The sequence below is a fragment of the Carcharhinus amblyrhynchos genome, chromosome 11 (assembly GCF_965287045.1).
Source record: "Carcharhinus amblyrhynchos chromosome 11, sCarAmb.v2.hapA, whole genome shotgun sequence".
Taxonomy (NCBI): domain Eukaryota; kingdom Metazoa; phylum Chordata; class Chondrichthyes; order Carcharhiniformes; family Carcharhinidae; genus Carcharhinus; species Carcharhinus amblyrhynchos.
The window spans coordinates 85,703,791-85,720,555 of record NC_137334.1 but is presented as its reverse complement, the minus strand read 5'-3'; the positions used below and the strand labels follow the sequence as shown (position 1 = coordinate 85,720,555).

Sequence of the window (16,765 nt, the reverse complement as noted above, 5' to 3'; positions counted from 1 at the left end):
AATGCATATTCTTTCTTCCTTTTTGGTTGTTTACTTCTGACCTCCACTCATCTCAGAACGTGTCTCGGTATGTGTCTCTGCTCCACTATTCTTGTGCTCTCCTCAGTGACAGTAATGAAGCCCTTCCTCCGCTGTGCTAATGTTAAGCACATACAGCTGTTTGGCACACCAAATGATATTGGGAAGTTAAGTGCTGCAAACTCGCTTTGGTGAATCAGTTGTGTGATGTTGTAATTAAGTGAAACTGTTCGCCTGCTCTGCAAAATTGATGCCTCTAGTTAATATTCAGGTTCTGTGGCTCAGTTGGTTAAAGTGCCTGCCTAGTAATCAAGAAGGTCTAGGGTTCAAATCCCAGTTGAAGTGGCGAATGGAATCGACAGCAAGGCAAAATACATCTTTCTTGCAAATTAGTGTTGCTTTTCCTTTTACAGTACTTGTCTACTAAGATTTTAATAACTTCCTTGCTCGTGTCGAGGTTAATATCCCCTCCTGTTCCCCCATGCGACCAGGGTTCAATTCCCCAACGGGGGAGCTGCCAAGTTCCATGAAAGCGCAGTAGCAGCAGCATCTGCTTTAGGGGTGGCACAGTGATTAGCACTGCTACCTCACAGTGCCATGGACCCTGGTTCAATTCCCGGCTTGGGTTGCTGTCTGGGCGGAGTCTGCACATTCTCCCCGTGTCCATGTAGGTTGCTTCTGGGTGCTCCGGTTTCCTCCCACAATCCAAAGATGTGCGGATTAGGTGGATTGGCCACGCTGAATTACCCCTTAATGCTCCGGGATTCGTTGATTTGAGGGGTGAATATGTGGGGTTAGAGCCTGGGTGGGATTGTGGTCGATGCAGACTCGATGGGCTGAATGGCCTCATTCTGCGCTGCAGGGATTCTACAATTCTATGAACATTGCGATACTCTTGGAGTACCAGACACGTGCTGAGACCTTCTTTTCATCTGGTTGATCAGACAGCTGAATAGGCTTCTCAAACTTCTTTAACCAGTGGTCACCTCTTCCAGTCATTGACATAGGCGTCTTTTAATGGCTTCTGGGTTGGTCTGCACCTACATAGCTTCCAATTACAGCAGGATTTGTTTCCATCTCAGGCAGAATTACTGACATTTGCCAGGGGAAGGCAGCAGCAATTAAACAGCCCGGAGCATGCAGAGGAAACAAAGGACATCCATAATGACTGCTAATATATAATGATGGTGCAGGTGCACACTGACATACAGTGATGTTATAGTAAACACTACACGATTAATCTTCAGACTGCCAAAGGGCCCAGAACACATTGGGTTCCAGATACAATCCTGCACGTGATTACCAGACAATGGAATGCACTCTATACGCACTCTTGCGAGCGTGACACATTCATGTTGCAAAACAATGACCAAGGTGAATGAGAAAGCAGTCACGACTCCTCTGAAATGGGAACTTGCCCGCTCTGGAATGGTAGGAGGGGCAGTTACCGAGGTTAAGATACCAAGGCTCAGATTGTAACAAATACAAAATCATTCTGTCAAACTTGTGTTTAATGGACTGCATCATAACATTGAGTGGTGTTTGTTGAGGGGCAGCATGGTGGCACAGTGGTTAGCACTGCTACCTCACAATGCCAGGGACCCAGGTTCAAGTCCCGGCTTGGGTCGCTGTCTGAGTGGAGTTTGCACATTCTCCCCGTGTCTGCATGGGTTTCCTCCTCTGGGTGTTCCAGTTTCTTCCCACAGTCCAATTATGTGCGAAATTGCCACTTAACGTCAGCAGGGTAAAGACGTGGGGCTACAGGGGTAGGAGCTGCGTGGTATTGTGGTCAGTGTAGCCTCAATGGGCTGAATGGCTTTCTTTCTGCACTATAGAGATACTATACCTAGTATTCTGCCAAAGTATTATAACTAAAGTTTATTTATTAGTGTCACAAGTAGACTTACATTAACACTGCAATGAAGTTACTGTGAAAATCCCCTAGTCGCCATACTCTGACACCTGTTCCCGTTCACTGAGGGAGAATATAGCATGGCCGATGCACCAAAACAGCACCTTTCAAACTGTGCGAGGAAACCGGCGCACCAAGGGGAAACCTATGCAGAGACGGGGAGAACGTGCGGACTCCACACAAGCAATGACCCAAGTCTGGAATTGAACCCAAGTCCCTAGTGCTGAGAGGCAGCAGTGGTAACCACTGTGCCACCGTGCCACCTTTATTACTTGCATCACCAGACAGTCTGTAAAATGATGTATATGGCTAGGTTAATCAACTGAGCAAATACTTAGCAGATGGTGTGTAGTGTGGAGAAATGTGACCTTGTCCATTTTGACAGGAAGGACGGAGCGAGATTACAGAACTCCAATACAGCTCTGGGAGATGAATCACAAAAAGTCAGCATGCAAATATGGCAAGTGATTGGAATATGAAAATGGGGAAGTTTTTCTGCAGTTGTACAGAGCACTGGTGAGGCCACACCCAAGAACACACACAAGAAACAGAAACAGGACTGGGTCACCAGGCCCTTCAAGCCTCCCCCACCATTCAATATGATCATGGCTGATCTATGCCAGCCTCAACTCCTTCTCTGTACCACTTCTCCATAGCTCTCAACACCACACCTAGATTACTGCGCAATTTCGGTCTCCTCATTCAAAAAACGTACTATCATTAAAAGCAGCTTAGAGAAGGTACATAGAAACAGAAATTAGGAGTAGGAGGAGGCCATTCAGCCCTTCAAGTCTGCTCTGCCATTTATTCTGAACACAGCTGATCATCCAACTCAATAGCCTAATCCCACCTTCCTCCCATATCCTTTGACCCCCTTTGAGCCAAGTGCTATATTTAACTGCTTCTTGAAAACCTTCAATGTTTTGACCTCAACTATTTCCTATGTTAATGAATTCCACAGGCTGACCACTCTGTGGGTGAAGAACTTTTCCCTCAGCTCTGCCCTAATAGTCTACCCTGTATCCTCAGTCTATGACCCCTGGTCTGGACACTCCCCCACCATCGGGAACATCATTCTTGCATTAACCCTACTTACAGTCAACTTAAACCTTGAATGAGGAATTAGTCTTATGAAGAAAGGTTGAACAGTTTGAGAATGTGCAAACTCCACACAGACAGTCCCCCTCTGAGGCTGGAGTTGAACCCACTTCCTTGGTGCTGTGACACAGCTGCATTAACCACTGTGCCACCCAAACTCAACAACACCTCCTCCGGCAAAGCTCAGTCACTATCACTTGCTCCGGCTGATTTATTTTGCCTCTCCAATCTCAATGGCAAAAATGATGACAAAAGGTGGAATTTTCCCATCCCGCCCGCCACGGGAATCGATGTGGGCAGGACATGGACCATGCAAAAGTTCTTTGGCCTCGGGTGGGATTTTCCAGCTTTAAGGCAAGTGCAGTCAGAAAATTCCGCCCAAAATGTTCAGGTAGCAGTGAGATTCACTTGGATCCATACACCTAGCAATTTCTTAACACTCTGATGGCCAGTTCCTGCGTTACGATGCTACCAGTTCACAAATTTTTGCAAATCTCTTAAAGTTCATTTATTAGTATCAGGAGTAGGCTCGCATTAACATCAGATTGAAGTTACTATGAAATTCCTCAAGTTGCCACACTTCGATCCTTGCTCGGGCCACTGTACCTCACCAGCATGTCTTTCGGACTGTGAGAGGAAACCGGAGCACCCTGAGGAAACCCACGCAGACACAGGGAGAACATGCAGACTCTGCACAGACAGTGACCCAAGCCGGGAAGCGAACCCAGATTCCTGGCACTGTGAGGCAGCAGTGCTAGCCACTGTGCCACTCTTGATCACCACAAATTGAAGGGTGTTGTGTGCAGTTTTGGTCACTGTATCTACGCAAGGATATTTTGGCCTTGGAGGGAGTGCAGAGGAAGTTTACTAGGCTGATACCGGAGTTGAGGGGGTTGAGCTATGAGGAGAGGCTGAATAAACTAGGCTTGTACTCATTAGAGTTTAGAAGAATGAGGGGACATCTCATTGAGACATATAAGATGATGAATGGGATGGATAGGATAGAGGTGGAGAGACTCTTCCCGCTCAGAAAGGACAGTAGGACTAGGGGGCACGGCCTCAAGATAAAGGGGGGGGCGGTTTAGAACGGAGTTGAGGAGGAACTTCTTCACTCAAAGGGTGGTGAATCTCTGGAATTCTCTGCCCGTTGAAGTGGTGGAGGCTGCCTCGCTAAATATTTTTAAGAGCAGGTTGATGGGTTTTGGATAAGCGAGGGGATTAAGGGTTATGGGGAGAGGGCGGGAATGTGGAACTGAACCACGACAGATCAGCCATGATCTTATTGAATGGCATGGCAGGCTCGAAGGGCTAGATGGCCTACTCCTGCTCCTATTTCTTATGAGCTAATAACAGCAAGCAAATCAAACTTGCCATTATTTCCCAGCAGTGAGCTTGTAACATTCCAAAGCTGCCCATCGTGTTGCATCTTCCTTGTGTTGCCTTGTTTGGATGCGGTGCAATCATTTAAGTAGCTTCATAATTATATAACAATATACGTGCAGTCCTGAACAGGACCTTGTCATTATTTTTTCTTCATTAGGAAGTGATCACATTGTAATTGAACATGTTTGCTAGATAACCAAAATGAATGTTCATATAGCATTCATTGTTCATTACATATAAATAAATTAGGAATAATAAAACCACAATGATTTATATTTACTAAAATAAGATGCTTCATAAAGGCATCATCTTATTATCCACAACTGAAATTCTGCTTGTGTTCTCAAGTAGGCCACATTGTTATTTCCAAAGACCTCTAATCATTCTAACCATGATGAAAACTTCATTGGCATGAAATAGACGATTTATTTCTGTAACATGTTACCTCAACGTGGACCCTTGGTCCTTCTCGGTTGATTTTGACAGCGTGGAGATTTCCGTCTGCTAAGTTTCCACTGTTGAAGCTGAAGATATCAGGATCTTTATCCTTGTCAAGTCTGTACCTGACCTGAAGGCTCCCTGAAACAGAAGAAAATCATTCATCGTTGCTGTGTTGATCAGAGGCTGTTAAACGGCACACAGGCATCTAGCAAGTCTCAACTTATTTGCTCATTTTTGTACTGTCTTGGTTTATTCCTCGTTTGATTAATCAGCGAGTGTGGAAGTCACGTAAATGGGCCCAGATGATTTCCAGTCTGATCCAAGCCCATGGGTAAGCTTTCCACATCGAGGACTATAGTAGGGGCGACACAGATAGACAATGGTGCGAAGGAGGAGGTAAAGCAAAACACAGCACTTGCTCCAATCCTGTACTTGATGGTTTGCATGCGTGTCTGCAAATATTGTCTATACATGCATGCTTTATGCATTTGTGGTGTGCTTGTGTATATGTGTTTGTGTACGTGTGTTCTGTCATATTTCAAGTTTGCACATTCTGCGTGTGTGGCACGTATTATTTTGACATGAGTTCATAAATTATGTTGGTGGGCACTACATGTTATTTTGATGTGTGCTATGTCAGTGTGTGTTTTACTGTTATTTTGGTGTATATTTGTTGGCATTTGGAGCAACATGGTGGCACAGCGGTTAGCACTGCAGCCTCAAGCTTCAGGATCAGCGTTTGATTCCTAGTTTGGGTCACCATCAGTGTGAAAGTTGCACATTCTCCCTGTGTCTGCGTGGGTTTCCTCTAGGGGGTTTCATCCTACAGTCCAAAGATGTGCAGGTTACATTGATTGCCAGGCTAAATTGCCCTTTAGTGTCCTAGGATAAAGCTTAAAATGAGAAGTGCTCTTCATTGAGTTACTAGAGGCCGACCAGTACCAAAGGAAACGTAGAGTCATATCTGATGCAAAAAATGGAAGAAAAGCAAAGAGGAGAAACTATTCAAAAGAATAGGGAGAGAGATGAGAGAGATGAGACATAAGCTGGGATTTTCCAGGCCCGTCATGATGGGAGACCTGGCACTCCAATGAGAAGTGTACTGACTTTTGGCATGAGTGGACGCTGCCACTGGCTGGCAGGTCTGGAAAATCCCATCTCAGAAAATCACTATTCAGAAATAAAAGATGGGATGAGAGTTGGATTAAAATGGACAAATGTCAAGAACTACATTTCAGACTGAATGCAAGGAACAGGGCAAGTGGAAATGAAGATGAGTGAAGCAAAACAGTGCAAACAATCTCCGCAGCACACATGGTGGCTAGCTGCCTCACAGTGCCAGGTTCAATTCCAGCCTTAGGTGACTGTCTGTGTGGAGTCTGCACATTCTCCCTGTGTCTGTGTGGGTTTCCCCTGGGTGTTCCTGTTACCTCCCACTTTTCCTCCTGCCATGGCGGGATTCGAACCCAGGTCCCCAAAACATTAGCTGAGTTTCTGGATTAATGCTCAAGCGATATCACCACTCAGCCATCACCTACACATACATTGTTTACATGTAAGTAGTCTCACAACACCAAGTTAAAGTCCAACAGCTTTATTTGATTGTATAAACTTTTGCATCACTGCTCTGATAAGCTCATGCTACCAAAATAAACCTGTTGGACTTTAACCTGGTGTTGTGAGACAACTTTCTTGCTTACTTGTGTAACAGATCTCTGTAAGGGGTGGCACATTGGAAATGAGTTCTGGGCTTCTTAGTGAAAACAAAAGCCCACACAAAAAGTGTTCCTTTGCACTGATCACAAATTTTGGATCATTAGAAAGGGACATGCAACAATCACAGACAAGGCTCTCCAAAGGAAGATCAGGAGTTAGATCTTGTCCAAACTCTTACATCCAGAAAATATTTACAGTACATGTATCACAACATCTAACTGCTATGGGCGGCACAGTAGCACGGTGGCTAGCACTGCTGCTTCACAGCTCCAGGGTCCTGGATTTGATTTTTGGCTTGGGTCACTGTCTGTGTGGAGTTTGCACATTCTCCTCATGTCTGCGTGGGTTTCCTCTGGGTACTCGGTTTCCTCCCACAGCCCAAAGATGTGCGCGTTAGGTTGATTGGCCATGAAATTGCCCCTTAGTGTCCAGGGTAGCGGAGGTTAGAGGGATTAGTGGGTATAATACGTAGGGATATGGGGGTAGTGCCTGGGTGGGATTGTGTTCGGTGCAGACTCGATGGGCCGAATGGCCTCTTTCTGCACTGTAGGATTCTATGAACAGTTTATTACACGACCCCTAGCCTTTTCCGACACAGTTAATAAAAAACCCATGATTGGTGTCTTCAGAATGTGACTTTCTCATCGAGGCTGCAACCCTTTAAGATCAATTCTATGCTAGCCAGATTGACTGAAGAACAAATATGAGAATTTATCACTGCAAAGTTCAGGCAAAAAATGTCTTAACCCATGGGATATTGGGACAATAACTGGGTCAATGGCATTAGTTTGCTTTTTTAAATCTTACTGAAAGTAAAGACACATATAAAAGTCAGCAGCGATAGTAATTATTAGTGCCAACAGAGAGACTGTACACCATATTTTTTGATGCATGCAAATAATTTTTTTTGCAGAGTACAAGATGGACATTTCATCATGGAGTTTTCCTTTCTCTTCAATTATTGGCTAAAATATAATCTTTTAATGAAATCTCTGTTTCATGCATCTGGAGCACCCCATACAGTTCAGACAGTAATGGGTAGCTTGATAACGTCATTCAGCCACAAGAAGATGTTAAGTGTAGCTGCAGGTATAACAGGCAATTGGAAAACATCCATTTTAAGCACGTTTACACCATACAGACGAAAGAGCTAAAGATAAGTGAAAAAGTTCCAGTTTGAGTAGATATTACCGGAGTTCTTAGAAAGGCGCAGAGCACGAAATGTCAAGCAAACTCATGTTTTCGTGAAAAGCAACATGTCTCCACTGCGAATCACCCCCATTTTCAATTTTGTTTTTCATTCGTTATCTTGGGAAGAATTCGCCCCTCCGGGGCTAAGTCCCGAGTTGGGGTTGGGAATGCAGAGTGTTTCCCGCAGTGGAGACTGGCAGGAAACAACGCCATGTCTTCCACCATCCAAACTCATTCATTAATTAAACCAGAACTAGGGAGCATGGCCTCAAAATAAGGGGGAGCAGATTTAGGACTGAGTTGAAGAGGAACTTCTTTCCCCAGAGGATTGTGAACCTATGGAATTCCCTGACCAGTGAAGCAGTTGAGACTACCTCGGTGAATGTTTTTAAGGCAAAAAGTGATAGATTTTTGAACAATAAAGGAATTAAGGGTTATGGGGAGCAGTCAGGTAAGTGGAGCTGACTCCACAAAAAGATCAGCCATGATCTTATTGAATGGCAGTACAGGTTTGAGGGGCCAAATGGCCTATTCCTGCTCCTCATTCTTATGTCCTTCAGTGCCATATTCCATGGCTGGGTGGGTGAATCCCACAATCATATTTGGAAAAGCCACCCAACTGCACTGACCCACTGTTAAAGAAAGAAAAATGGATCCCCTGAAAGAAAAGATGGACCTCAAAGAACCTCCTTAGCATATCTGGTGCTGATTTGGAGAAATCCTCAGGGCTCATACAACTCTCATGAATGAAGACAGACAGGAGTTAGACGCTGTGAATCCAGTGTTTCATATCACCGTTTACCCACAATGGGCAGAAACTTGTAAAGCTGCCAGGAGTGGAAAATGAGGCAGGCAGGACCACTTAATGGCGGTGAGGGCCAAATATCAGCTTCCCATGGCAGGATGATATGATGGAATTAAGTTGACGTTAAGTTGACAGATTGCGCTACCTGATGGCAAGCATTGGGAGCCTCCTTTCCCGTGTCAAGCATGCTCATTAAAAGGCAACCTCTTAAGAATTAAGTATACCTTTCCAATTAGGAAAACACATGCCTTCAGTTTCATGGCTAAATGTGGCATGCAGCAGGGGAGATAGTCTTCCTGGTAATTTTGGAGTGAGTTGGAGCTGCTTTTTCTTTGATGGGAAGATCTATTCAACTACTGGAGAGAAGACGTTAATACTCGAGACCTGGCAGTCAAATGGGTATGGGGTGCGGCTGACTGAAGGACAGACAGGGAGGGAGGCGGCAGCAGCTCCAGGAATCCAAGGTGGCAAGTGAAGAAGGGGTGACAACAACTGCAGATCCCAGACCTCATCTCAGACAGCAAGAATAATTCTCCTGGCTTGCAGGTGCAAGCTCTCCGAGTGCTGTTTAAATATACCTGGACCTATGAGGTAATAGCAGGGACATTGTGTTTTCATCCACACTACAAGTTTCATTGTATACCTCATGAGAATAGCTAATTGAATGACCACTGCGTGATTGTGCATGGCTAGCCAGCTAGCCTACAAGCAATATGCCATGGACTTCCTGTCTAGTCACTGATAACCTGATCACTACTTACCGGAAGATTCCACACAACACATGCCATCGCTACCCTACCGGAAAGCCATGTCATCTTCTGGGGAAATAAGGGATTGGCAGTGGAATATATGGATAATTCCTCCTTAATCCCGTCAGTTTGGGCGAAATTAATTCTGGTGAGCACTTTGGTTACCATTCATTTCCTCTCATGAGGTACCTGTCTTCTTGGCCAACAACAGCATCTTGGCTAGAATTCTCCAGCCTCACACACCCTGCTACCCCTGCCAGCGAGAACAGAGAATTTGGCACTGAACCAAGTCTCCATTCACTGCAGCGGGGCTGGAAAATCTGAGTCGTGGGCGAGGTCGGAGATTTCTGGCCATTGCATTTATATATAAAGTGGGGATTTTCCCATCCCATCTGCCATGGGAATCATAGCGGGCAGGGGGTGGACCACGCAACGGTCCATTGACCTCAGGTATTCCATTGCAATGTCCCAAGATCAGAAATTTCCTTTGTTATCATGGCCAACATAAAGGAAGGGATTAGCTTGACATTTATCTCAATGCACAATTCATTGGCCTATGTAACAACAAATACAGCATCTCAAATATACAAAGAATCATAGAACCCCTATCCTCAATGGGCAGAAGGAGGCCATTCTGCCCATCGAGCTTGCACTGACAACAACCCCACACAGGCCCTATCCCCACAACCCCAGATATTTACCCTGCTAAGGGACAATTTAGTATGGCCAATTAACCTAACCTACACGTCTTTGGACTGTGGGAGGAAATCAGAACACCCGGAGGAACCCATGCAGATGTGGGGAGAACGTGACCTGATGCTGGAATTGCACCTGGCTCCTCGGCACAGTGAGGCAGCAATGCTAACCACTTCACCACCCAGTGCTGGGCTTTGAGACATTTCTAAAAGACCAGATCAGGTAGCAGAAGGAATCCATCCTCTCCAGTGTTTTTTATACCTGAATAAACTCAAGCAGCATAATAAAGTCAATTTAGGGAATTAACCCAAGTTAGTGGTGCACTGCTCCTTTGTGTAGAATTCCAATGTGTGCTTGTAAACCATCTGATGTTAAATGGAATGAAGGCTGCATCGCAACATCGTGCGTTGGGATTTTTTTTTGTACACAAACACATTAGGCAGTGAGCTATAAGAGTAGCTGAAATCCCCCAGAGTGCTTACCATAAAACTAACAATGTCTTCAGCCAGACAACAAGTATTAAAAATTGAAAAGTATAATTGTGAATTGGAATGTCAAGGGAATAGATTAATTCAACTGGAAAGTCTCTCACACGAGCTATTATAGAGGAAAGGGCAATCATATCAAGAACTCTTAAATTGTAAATGTGATTGTCATCTCATCCTGTTACAGATTCGGGGAGGATATTAGAATCTTTTCTTCTTGTGTTCTACTGGTTTGGCATTGCATAGAATCAGAATCAAACAGCACAGAAAAGGCCTTTTGGCCCATTGAGTCCACACCGGCACATTAGAAACAGTAGAAAGGGTTGGCAGCTTCAAGTTTTTAGCTGTCCAGATCACCAACAACCTGTCCTTCTCCCCCCATGCCGACACTATAGTTAACAAAGCTCACCAACACCTCTACTTTCTCAGAAGGCTAAGGAAATTCTACATGTCAGCTACAACTTTCACCAACTTTTACGGATGCAGTATAGAAAGCATTCTTTCTGGTTGGATCACAGCTTGGTATGGCTCCTGCTCTGCCTAAGACCACAAGGAACTACAAATGATCATTAATGTAGCCCATCCATCATGCAAACCAACCTCCCATCCATTGACTCTGTCTACACGTCCCACTGCCTCAGCAAAGCAGCCAGTATAATTAATGACCCCCACGCATCTCGAACGTTCTCTCTTCCACCTTCTTCCTTCAGAAAAAAGACACAAAATTCTGAGGTCACATACCAGCCGACTCAAGAACAGCTTCTTCTCTGCTGCTGTCAGACTTTTGAATGGACATACCTTGTAGCAAGTTGACCTTTCTCTACACCTGAGCTAAGACTATAACACTACATTCTGCACTCTCTTGTTTCCTTCTCTATGAATGTTTCACACGCAAGAAATAATACTTTTCACTGTATGTTAATACGTGTGACAAAATCAAATCAAATCAAACACCTGAACTCCGACTGCCAGCACTTGGCCCTTAGTCCTGAATGTTATGATGTGCCGAGTGCTCATCCAAAGACTTTTGAAAGGATGTGAGACCAAACCTGACACTACCACCCTTCCAGGCATCGCATTCCAGGCCATCACTGCCCACTGGGTGAAAAGATTTTTCTTCATATCCTCCCCAAACCTCATGCCCTCATGACTGACTCTTCAACTAAGGGGAACAGAGCTCCTTATCCACTCTGTTCATGTCTCTTATAATCTTGTACACCTTGATTAGGTTGCCCCTATATCTTCTCTTCTCCAATAGAAACAACCCAAGCTTACCCAACCTCTCCATAACTTAAATTTTGCACCCCAGGCAGCAGCCTGGTGAATCTCCTCTGCACCCCGTCCAGTGCAATCACATCTTTCTGATAACAAAAACAGAACATTCTGGAAAATCTCAGCAGGCCTGACAGCATCTGTGGGCTGTGAGTAGAGAGAATAGAGCCAAAGTTTTGATGACCTTTCACTCCCTTGATATTCTGCATGTCAGCTACGACTTTCACCAACTTTTACGGATGCAGCATAGAAAGTTTTTTTTCTGGTTGGATCACAGCTTGGTATGGCTCCTGCTCTGCCCAAGACTGCAAGGAACTACAAAAGGTTGTTAATGTAGCCCCATCCATTGACGGTGTTTTTTATACCTATAACTTGCTGTCAACTTGTTATTCTTTGCCTTAGTTTGGTATGATTGATTGCTCTGGGTTATTTTGTTTCATGGGCAATTTCAAGGTATGTTTGCCACAACTTGCATTTCTGAAACACTTAACACAGCACATTCCCGGGGGTTTACAAAGATGCAAAGTTGAAAGTGGTGCATTTAGATGGGAACTTGCATTGCCAAGGCGTACAAGGCCATGGGCCAAGTGCTGGAAAATGGAATTAGGTTAGTTAGATAGTTTGTCCTTGATGTGATGGACCAAAGGGCCTTTTTCTGTGCTGCAGACCACCATGATTCTATGTCTAAGGGAGGATTAGATAGAGTTCCCAAGAGCATGGCAAGAAATGTGGTTCAGGTGGTGGACTGGCAGGTGGATTAAGAGAGGGGATTTTGAAATCCTGACCATCGATGATCGGATGCAATTGGGCAGATACGCAAGAATTTGGACTCAGAGGAATGGCAAGTTATATAGGACTGTATAGAACTGCAAAGACAGGAGAAGGCAATTAAGGCTATATTCGGATTAAAACTTTTAAACGGACAACAGTTCCATGTGAAACATCATATGATATGAAGCAATTAGTGGCCACATCGAGAAGGAACTTGTTTCTGAAAATAAATGCCAAAAGCTTTGATGGTTTAGTTGGTAAATGGAGAGGAGGAGTGGGGAGGAGAGGGATGGAGGAAAGACGGAAGTTGGGAGGGAGGGATGGAAAGGGGAATGGTTGTGAGGGGGGTTGGGAAGGGAGGAGAGAGGGAGGTAGAGAGGGATGAGAGGGAAGAGAGAATGGAGGGAGGAGGGACAGAGGGGGACGGAGCAGGGAATGGAGGAAGGGAAGGGAGGGAGGGAGTAATGGAAGAACATTTAGAGAGACTATCTTTCACAGCCTCGGGACACTGAAAAGCGCTTGGCCACCAGTTAAGTACCTTTTGAAGGCCAGTCACAATTGTAATGTTCAAGAGTGGCTGCAGCCCAGCTCTGTGTGTAATAAGCTTTCAAAAACAGCTCTGAAACAGAACTGCACAGAATGTACAGTATGGATCAGGCCATTCAATCCATTGATATTCATGATCCACCTGAGCACCCTTCTACCTTACTACATTTCACCAATAAAGTACCCAACAATTTGGGTGGGATCCTGAATCCAGACTCTCCGTACACGGGATCACTGGTGGGGGTGCAAAATTCGGAAATCGCAAATCTCGCTGGCAATTTCCCCACCCTTCGCCAATGATGTAACCAGCTTGTGGGATGGACCTGATTTTAATAGATTTTAATCAATTTACATGTAATTATGTAGTCCCCTCGCCACATACAATAATACCTCACTGACCTGATATCACGTTGACAATATTCTCAACAGGTTTTGAAAAATGTGAAACCTGTCTAAGGGATCCCCAGGGGCAACAGATAAGTACAGCCCCCAGGAGGAGAAGGACATAGCTAGGCAGTGCTCTTGGCACTGCCCCCGGCACACATTGACACTGCTAACCTGGCAATACCTTGTTGTATCACAGCTTGCTATGGCTCCTACTCTGCCCAAGACATGAGAAACTACAAAGGGTTATGAATGAAGTCCAATCCATCACTGAACCCAGCCTTCCACCACACTATCTGTCTACAGTACTCGCTGCCTGGGAAAAGCAGCCAGCATAACTAAGGACCCCACGCACCCCAGACATTCTCTCTTTCACCTTCTTCTGTCACGTGGTCACGCACCAAGTGACTCAAGAACAGCTTCTTCTCTGCTGCCATAAGACCATAAAACCATAAGACAAAGGAGCATTTTCCAGTGGTCCAATGGCTACTTTTGCCTCTCTCTTACCTTTCATACATTGAAAAAAAACTCTTCCTATCTTCTTTTATATTATTAGCTATCTTACACTCATATTTCATCTTCTCCCGCCTCATTGTTTTTTCAGTTGTACTCTGCTGATTTTTAAAGGCTTCTCATTTACTGGAGTTCTATGAGGATGTGTCTAGGGCAGTGGATAGAGGAGAGCCGGTGAATGTGGTCTTTCTAGATTTTCAGAAGGCGTTTGACAAAGTACCTCACAAGAGGTTATTGCAGAAGGTCGAGGGACATGGAGTTGGGGGTAGGGTGTTAGCGTGGATAGAGGATTGGTTGTCAAATAGGAGGCAGAGAGTGGGGGGTCAATGGGTGCTATTCGGACTGGTGGATGGTGACTAGTGGAGTGCCCCAGGGGTCGGTGCTGGGGCCTCAGCTTTTTATCATTTATATAGATGATCTGGAGGAGGGAACCGAGTGTAGGGTGTCGAAATTTGCTGATGACACCAAGATTGGGGGAACGGCAAATTGTGCGGAGGGTGTGGAGAGTCTGCAGAAGGATCTAGATAGGCTGGGCGAATGGGCCAGGAAATGGCAAATGGAATTTAATGTTGGCAAGTGTGAGGTGGTCCACTTTGGTAGGAAGAATGGTAGGAAGGACTATTACTTATGGGGCGAAAAACTGCAGCAGGCAACGGTGCAGAGGGACCTCGGGGTCCTTGTGCATGAGTCGCAAAAACCCAGCTTGCAGGTGCAGCAGGTGGTCAGGAAGGCGAATGGGATGCTGGCCTTCATAGCGAGGGGGATTGAATATAAAAGTAGGGACGTCTTGCTGCAGCTGTATAGGGCATTGGTGAGGCTGCAGCTGGAGTACTGTGTGCAGTTTTGGGCGCCGCACCTGCGCAAAGATATTTTTGCCTTGGAGGGAGTGCAGAGGAGGTTTACTAGGCTGATATCGGAGTTGAGGGGGTTGAGCTATGAGGAGAGGCTGAATAAATTAGGCTTGTACTCGTTAGAGTTTAGAAGAATGAGGGGAGATCTCATTGAGACGTATAAGATGATGAATGGGATGGATAGGATAGAGGTGGAGAGACTCTTCCAGCTCAAAAAAGACAGTAGGACTAGGGGGCACAGCCTCAAGATAAAGGGGGGACTGTTTAGAACGGAGTTGAGGAGGAACTTCTTCACTCAAAGGGTGGTGAATCTCTGGAATTCTCTGCCCGTTGAAGTGGTGGAGGCTGTCTCGCTAAATATTTTTAAGACGCGGGTTGATGGGTTTTTGATAAGAGAGGGGATTAAGGGTTATGGGGAGAGGGCGGGAAAGTGGAACTGAGCCGCGACAGATCAGCCATGATCTTATTGAATGGCGGGGCAGGCTCGAAGGGCTAGATGGCCTACTCCTGCTCCTATTTCTTATGTTCTTATGTTCTTATTATGTTCTCTGGCTTCCCGCTAATACTTGCCACTTTGTTTGCTTTTTCTTTTGTTTTTATGCTGTCCTTGACTTCCCGCGTGAGCCATAGATGTCTCGTCCTCCCCTTAGCATGTTTCGTTCTCCTCCGGAGGACTTCTGTTGTGCCTCCCAAATAACTCTCAAAAACTCCTGCCATTGCTGCCCCACTGTCTTCCCTGCTCGGCTCCCTTTCCGATCTACTCTGGCCAGCTCCTCCCTCATGTTTTTGTAGTTACCTTTATTTAATAGTAATTCTGATACATCTGACTCCAGCTTCCCCCTCTTAAACTGCAGGGTGAATTCTATCATATTGTGGTCACTGCTTGCTAAGAGTTCCTTCACCTTAAGTTTTCTAATCAAGTCTGCCTCATTACACATTACCAAATCCAGAACTGCCTGTTTTCTCATAGGCTCTGTCAGAAGCTGCTCCAAAAAACCATCTCTTAAATATTCCACAAATTCCTTTTCTTGGGATTCACCATCCATTGGATTTTCCCAGTCTACCTGCAGATTGAAGGTCCACATGATTAATGTAGATTTTTTTTATATATGCCTTTTCTATCTCCTGATTTATTTTCTTTCAGACTTTTGAATGCACTTACCTCGCATTAAACTGATCTTTCTCTACATCCAAGATATGACTGTAACACTACATTCTGCACTCGTTCCTTTCCTTCTCTATGAATGATATGCTTTGCCTGCGCAACAAACAACACTTTTCACTGTATACATGTAGCAATAATAAATCAAATCAAATCAAAGAACCAACATGTGCCAGGGCAGTGCCAGGGGCAGACCCTCAGGAAACCCCATGGGGGAGGAATGGGGAGTCACTTTTTTAATTATGTGTGGTGCAGGAACACAGGGGAGGGGTGGTGTCAGAGTGGTCACTGAACGAGGTGGGTGATTGTGTCAAAGGATGGGGAAGAGTCTTTGTCTCCGTAGTGGGAAGGGGTTTATTTTTATTTCTGATTGTGGTGCCTTTTAAAGATGGTTCTCCAAACTCGGTAGAGTCTGTTGCTGACTCGAACGCCAGAATTTTAACAGGCTACCCGCCACAGAATCGGAGTGGGCGATGGGCGGACAATGGGAAGGTCCGTTGACCTCGGCGAGATTTTCCAAACTTGGGTTGAGCAAGGCCGTAAAATCCTGCTCTAAGAGCCCCCGCCCTGCCAAAGTGACGACAGAAATCATGCCCACTCATTTATCTCCTTGAAAGCTGATCACAATATGGAGAGAACAGTGGTCTGTGCAACTGGAGGGTTACATGCCAGCGTTACTGACCCGGGCTGACACTTTGTCAAATTCTGGTAAAATCGCCCCCTCTGTTTCAGATGCTGATTGAGGGATGGCAGAGAGAACGCTCACCCCCCT

At 45.3% G+C, this 16,765-nt stretch overlaps 1 protein-coding gene across 1 annotated transcript in view; it reads right to left on the bottom strand.

The window, feature by feature from the left end:
- LOC145350301 (contactin-associated protein-like 5) overlaps positions 1 to 16,765 on the bottom strand; it is a 1,016,709-nt gene that overhangs the window by 49,119 nt on the left and 950,825 nt on the right. The window contains exon 20 of the mRNA XM_080199494.1: positions 4,857 to 4,990. Coding sequence (XP_080055620.1) covers positions 4,857 to 4,990 — 134 coding nt within the window. The remainder of the gene's footprint in view (positions 1 to 4,856; positions 4,991 to 16,765) is intronic.